At 51.2% G+C, this 5,798-nt stretch overlaps 1 protein-coding gene across 1 annotated transcript in view; it reads left to right on the forward strand.

Annotated features, from left to right (window-relative positions):
- The window catches only part of RFX8 (RFX family member 8, lacking RFX DNA binding domain), a 62,331-nt gene that overhangs the window by 45,051 nt on the left and 11,482 nt on the right, over positions 1-5,798 (forward strand). The window contains exons 5-6 of the mRNA XM_008586264.1: positions 1,940-1,998; positions 3,382-3,535. Of these exons, the coding sequence (XP_008584486.1) occupies positions 1,940-1,998; positions 3,382-3,535 (213 nt within the window). The remainder of the gene's footprint in view (positions 1-1,939; positions 1,999-3,381; positions 3,536-5,798) is intronic.

Consider the following 5,798-nt stretch of genomic DNA (forward strand, 5'->3'; position numbering starts at 1 on the left):
CATTCAACGTCCTCTCTTCTAGCTAATAGAAAGTATACGATAACTTGTTAATTACAGTCACGCTGTAGTGCTGTAGATCTTATTCCACCTGTCTGGCTGGAATTTTGTATACGTCGGTCAAGCCCTCACTATTCCACACCTCCACCAGCCCCCACTCCACTCTTCTATCCTACGCCAACAACTTTCCTCCCCGTCGACGTTCTAGAATGCTTTCCCTTCCGTCTTGCTGCCAGGTTGAAGTCTGATTACTGCTTCTACCAGGCCATGTGTCTGCTCGGGGCATGCGGGGGCTTCCTACTGCGATCCTGAGCTGCTCTGTGGCTGTCCCAGCCCTGCATGAACCTGGCCTCTGTCCCCCTACAACTCCATGGCCCTTTAGACAGTAGCACGCACCTGCTCTGTGGCCATGCCCGGCAGTCCCCGGCGCCTTGTGACATTTCCCCAGCATTGCCTGCAGCTCTCACCAACGTCCCCTCCTCACCCGGCCTGCCCTCCTTGGGCCAGCACAGGGCCATCGCTCCCCACGTGAGCCCCAGTTATTTCCCCACGTTTCTATAAGGCTTGCTCCCCTTGCAGTGGTTTCCTGGGTGGTGCAGGTGGGGGTCTTGTCTCCTCAAAGTGCCCACAGGAGGGACCACGTCTACTCTTCACTCCCCACCCTGTGAAGGGGGTCTGTGGAGGGGAGCAGACACCCGCTCAGTTTCCTGTGGCACCTGCCTGAGTTGCAGCCCTGCGTCTCTCTCTATCACTCTCCTGGCTACTTCAGCAGCTTCCTAGTTGACTGACCTTCCTCCAGCCCCCTCCCTCCAGCCACACTCCCCTCTGCCCAGTCATTCCACTCTCCTTCACTTGCTGAACAGTCATTCCTGTTTGGCCTCTGGCCCCATCCCTGTCTCCATCTCCCCAGGGACCTGCATGACCCACTGGTGCGCCCCAGCAACACAAGACTGGCTGTCCCCAAAAAGCCTTTATTTCCGTTATTCTCTGTGCCTGACTGCCTTCCCCCACCCCACTTCCCTACTCGTCAGAGCCCAGATTAAATGTCACCTTCTCGGTGAGGCCTCCTCTGATACCTCCTTCCAAACAGACCTCTCCCTTCCCAGGCCCCTCACTTCCTTCTTTGCTCCCACGTTTCGGGAGGAGCACTCACCCTGCAACTGGGAGGAGGTCTGCATAGCGGGGATCCCCCCTCCAGAGGATGAGCCCCTAGAAGGGGGAGGCTGTCCTCCTCTGTCTGTCTATGCGGCAAACTTCCAGTGAGCATTTATCGAGCAAACACTGCACGAGTGTCCTCCTAGATATGTGCCACATGAGTAAGCGATACATCCGAGAGGACAGCGGCCTCCTCTCCCTGTTTTCTCTTTTCTCCCTTCCTCTGATCATTTTCTGAGGAGGGCTGTAGAGATGGGAAGGTCGGGGGTGCCCAGGCTTCCGGGGCAAAAATCCTAAACTCCTTTGAGCACACGTCTTAGTCTGCTCAGGCTGCTATAACAAAATACCACAGACCGGGTGGCTCATCAACAACAGACATCTGTTTCTCACCTTTGGAGGCTGGAAGTCCAAGGCCAAGGCGCCGGCAGATCAGTGCCTGGTGAAGGCTCCTTCCTGCTTAGTAGATGGCACCTTCTTACTCTGTCCTCACGTGGTGAAAAGAGGCGAGGCAGCTCTCTGGGGCCCCTTTATCAGGGTGCTGATCCCACCTCCTATACCGTCACCTGGGGGATAAGGATCCAACATACGAATTCAGGGAGACACAGACATTGAGACCATAGCCCACCCGTGTCAGATGTTGGGATTACACACGTTTCCGGCCATCGGGGAAGGGCCGGCGGACAGGCAGACGGTGACAGTGCAGCTTAGCTGCCATGCCTCCCCACCACCGCCCACGAGAACCTGGAGCTATAGTATCAGTAATGGCCATGTGTATTGTTCTTAACAGAAGTTACTGTGTTTGTCAAAAGACTGAGAAGAAAGACGTACCTTTCCAACATGGCAAAGGTAGGTTTCAGCTAACCTGACAGGAGGAAACAAGCAGTGTCCTGGAGCAAAAGTGAAAGCTGCAAGCGTCTCCTGAGAGCAGGTGTCGCTCTGTCCCCCTAGAGGGCAGAGGGCAGATGGGCGACCTTGCTGGCCACGGGCTGGGGAGCCCTGGAAAGGCTTGATCACCTCAGCTCTCCTGGGCAGGAGAGAAAGCTGGTCAACATGTAAAAGATACCCAAGGGAAGCCCCATGGAGGTACCAACCTGGAACTGGTGGTGTCAGAAGCAAAGGGCATCATAGCAGAGCCTAGGACAGACAGGCAGACAGACCCATTCAGTGCTGTGTGTGGCCCTGTGGACTCGGGGTGTCCGGACTGTGTGCCCTCAGCTCCTGGAGTGATTATATAGTTTTGGTGTTAGAGGAGGGTTGAGAAAAAGAAAAGATTAACATAGTGCCGGCATTCAGCACATGGGCCACCCAGGAGCCTGCTCTGAAATCCTGTGGGCAGCAGATCAGGAAGAACTGGGGACTGTCATTCTGCTCCAAATCAGTCTCCCCCTGAGAGGAGCTCAGCTGGGTCTTCCCCTGAACAGTCTCCATCCCTCCAGCACAAGCCCTTCCTAGACCCTGAATCTGTCAGGGCTGTTACCCATGTAAGCCCTCAGGGCCCGTGCTTTCTTCCAGCACTTTAATGTTCATGGTCAGGTCCGTCTGGCACTGGCCCTGCAGCGAGTCCTTCACCCCACCCGACCCAATGGTAGCTTGGGTACTGGAGACAACCCTGCTGTGAACCCAATCTTTACACTTACTATCCCTTGGGAAAGTTTACTGAACACCCCAAGTGCCCTTGGTTTCCTCTTCTGTAAGGTGAAGGTGGTTACCATGTGAGGACGACCAAGTACGCATCCTACATGGTCCAAAAGTGCAAGGGATTAGGTTTTCCCCATTTGACAGCTGAGGAATTCAGCTCACGGAGGCTAAATTCATCATCCAAGGCTCCCAACAGAAAAGGACAGGGACAGCTTCTGGGCCCCCACAGCCACCCCCTCAGGATTGGTGGCCACAGTGGCCACACTGTCCTCGCAGATTATCAGTCACCCACTGTTTTCCTCTCTAGAGTAATGTAGCTACTGATGGGGCACAGAGAACAGGAAAAATCAGTGCCCAGACACATCTGCCTCAGAGCAGAAGCCTCCTACGTGCTGGTTTCCAGAAAGGGACTTCTAGAATGTGTGAAATTTTAACATTTTAGTTGTCGTTTAGGATTCGGTTTTAATGGTTAATGCCCAAATCCACATTTCTTTCTCCTCAACAACAAAAGAATCTCAGCCATTTGGAGAGGGGGATTAGGCAAAGATAAGACAAGACTGAACTAAGTATTATACTTCCCATTGTGTTTAGACTATGAGAATAATGTTGAAAGATAACAGGAGGGTCAACATTTTGAAGTCAGATCTACATGCCATCATCCATCAAAGCACTTGGGACATTTCTAAGAAAGTCCTGGCGAGTGAGCCAAGCCACACGGATGAGCTGGAGAACACAGAGATGAAATGTAATCTTCCATCTGCAGCTTTCTTTGTTGGAATGTTTGATGTATATGTGGGGCTACCATGGCTGTATTAGTCCATTTCTGTTGCTTATAACAGAATACACGGAACTGGGTATTTTAGAAAGAAAACAAAATTTATCGCTTATAGTTTCAGAGACTGGGAAGTCCAAAGTCCAGGGAACACTTACGGTGAGGGTGTTCTTTGCTGGTGGATTTACAGCAATGCAGGGGTCTCACATGACAGAAAATGGCAGAGCAGAGAGAGAGAGAGAGAGACTCTCATGGGCTCTTCTTTTAAAGGCCTCAGAACCACGCCCCTGACCACCATTATTGATCCATTCATTACTGCACGGTCCTACAATCTAATCACCTCTTCAAGGCCCCATCTTTCAATTACCATAATAGGACTTCCCAACCTCAACAGTTACAGTGGGGATATAAACTTTGGGGAACCCAATTCAACCAATCCACAGCAATGGCCATACTAATTTACGAATTTCTTAATAGAGGTGGATCATTATTTACTCTTTAATGTAAGACTACTATCTGCTCACACATCTCTTCCTACAGGGAGCGATGAACTCCCCAGGGAACACCCTGTGGCCTTGTGCTTCCCGGACCTACCCAAGTATGGAATGGAGCATCAGTGCTAATGCGTGTTCATAGAGAAAATGATTGAATAGATGAGCATAGTTACTGCCCGACCATTTCCTCCCGGAGTATCTCCTTTGGGAAAACAATTTAATTTCTGCATCTGTTGGTACTGGCAGAGATGCAAGTGTCTCTTCGATCATGTCTGAATTGGACTGAGCCCTCTGCCTCTGTATTATTTTTAACAATGCGAAGGTTAACAATGGTGCTTTCACCATATTTTATTACTTTACAAACAAGTGATATTAAGCATATGGATATTCTTGTCATTTGCTATCTGATCGTTGTAGGAAAAAAATCCTCCTTCCATAAGAGCTGGGATTGTTGGCTGATGCACTGTTATATCTCTGGGGGGAGGGGGGACATGAACATAGTGAAGAAGAAACCCTCGAGACTCAGGGGGAGGACCTAGGAGCTGTTTCAGGAGGGGGCCTGCAGAATGGTTATACCCCCCTCCCCAGATTATAGATTATGGACAATTTTTAGGCCTATGTATGAGGGTTACCAGGAAGGTGCTGTGAGTGCCGGGCCCCCCATTTGTGCCCTCTCCAAACACTCCCTGCCAGGATGCCCCAGGAAGATCTAGGAGCTTCTCCCTCTGTGGGCATAACCCCTTTCTGGTACATTCAGCTGTGTATAAAGCTAACTGCTAAGTTCCCGTGAGCTCCTTCAGGGTGTCAGCTGTGTCTCATGCATCTTGGGCCACCCAGTGTAGTGCTGGCACATAGTGGCACTGCAGTATTTCATAACTAGATGGGTACATGGATTCAGCAATGCATAAAAGCATCACATGTACATGTTCACCTCCTCTTTCTTTGACCTTGAAGTAGGGCTGAACTTGGTACGGTTGTACTTGTTATTAAAATATTGAAATATATGCATACTTGTTGGTGAATACCCACTGCCCTACCCCTCCACCATCCTTCCCTTGATTGTGTCCCCTGCCCCTATTTCCCTGGCTGTGCCAAATCCAAGATCCCCCCTAGAGCACTCCCCTTCCCACCAATCAAGCAACTAAAAGGTTAACATGTAACTCAGCAGGCTTCAGTGCTATGGACAGCAGTTCTGCCTACAAGGAACCCAAAAGTTCCCCCTACCAGACCAGCATCTCCCCCAGAGATCCCAGGTGGCCACTCAAACTCCATTCTTGTCCCAGCCTGGGTTCAGGGAGTCCCAGGAGGGCATGAAGCCGTCCAGGTGCCTGCAGGGCTGCCCGCTGGCCTACCCAGGGCCCCTGTGCTCCTGTTGGCATCCTCATGTGTCCCTCCAAGAGGATGTGGAGTTGAGCACACTGATAACCAAAGCAATACCTGGCAGGCAGTGCTTCCAAAGTCCAGGTGCACCTGCACAAGCCTCAGCTGGGGCCACAGCAACATACTTGGTTCTCTAAACTCTACTTGGTATTCAGTGGCACTCAGGAAGGTGGGAAGGCCAAAGACTGTTCTTTCTCTACCAGTGCTACCTGTGCAGTTGGAGGACCCAAGACCTGACATCACGTTCGCTCACTAGGGCTCCACCTAACTGAGCACATAACCCGGGGTGAGGTGCTTACCGTCTCTCAGTGGCTTTGATGTCCACCATCATGTAAATGACATTAATAACCTAGCCCTTTTGT

Source organism: Galeopterus variegatus, unplaced genomic scaffold (assembly GCF_000696425.1).
Source record: "Galeopterus variegatus unplaced genomic scaffold, G_variegatus-3.0.2 Scaffold3908, whole genome shotgun sequence".
Classification (NCBI taxonomy): domain Eukaryota; kingdom Metazoa; phylum Chordata; class Mammalia; order Dermoptera; family Cynocephalidae; genus Galeopterus; species Galeopterus variegatus.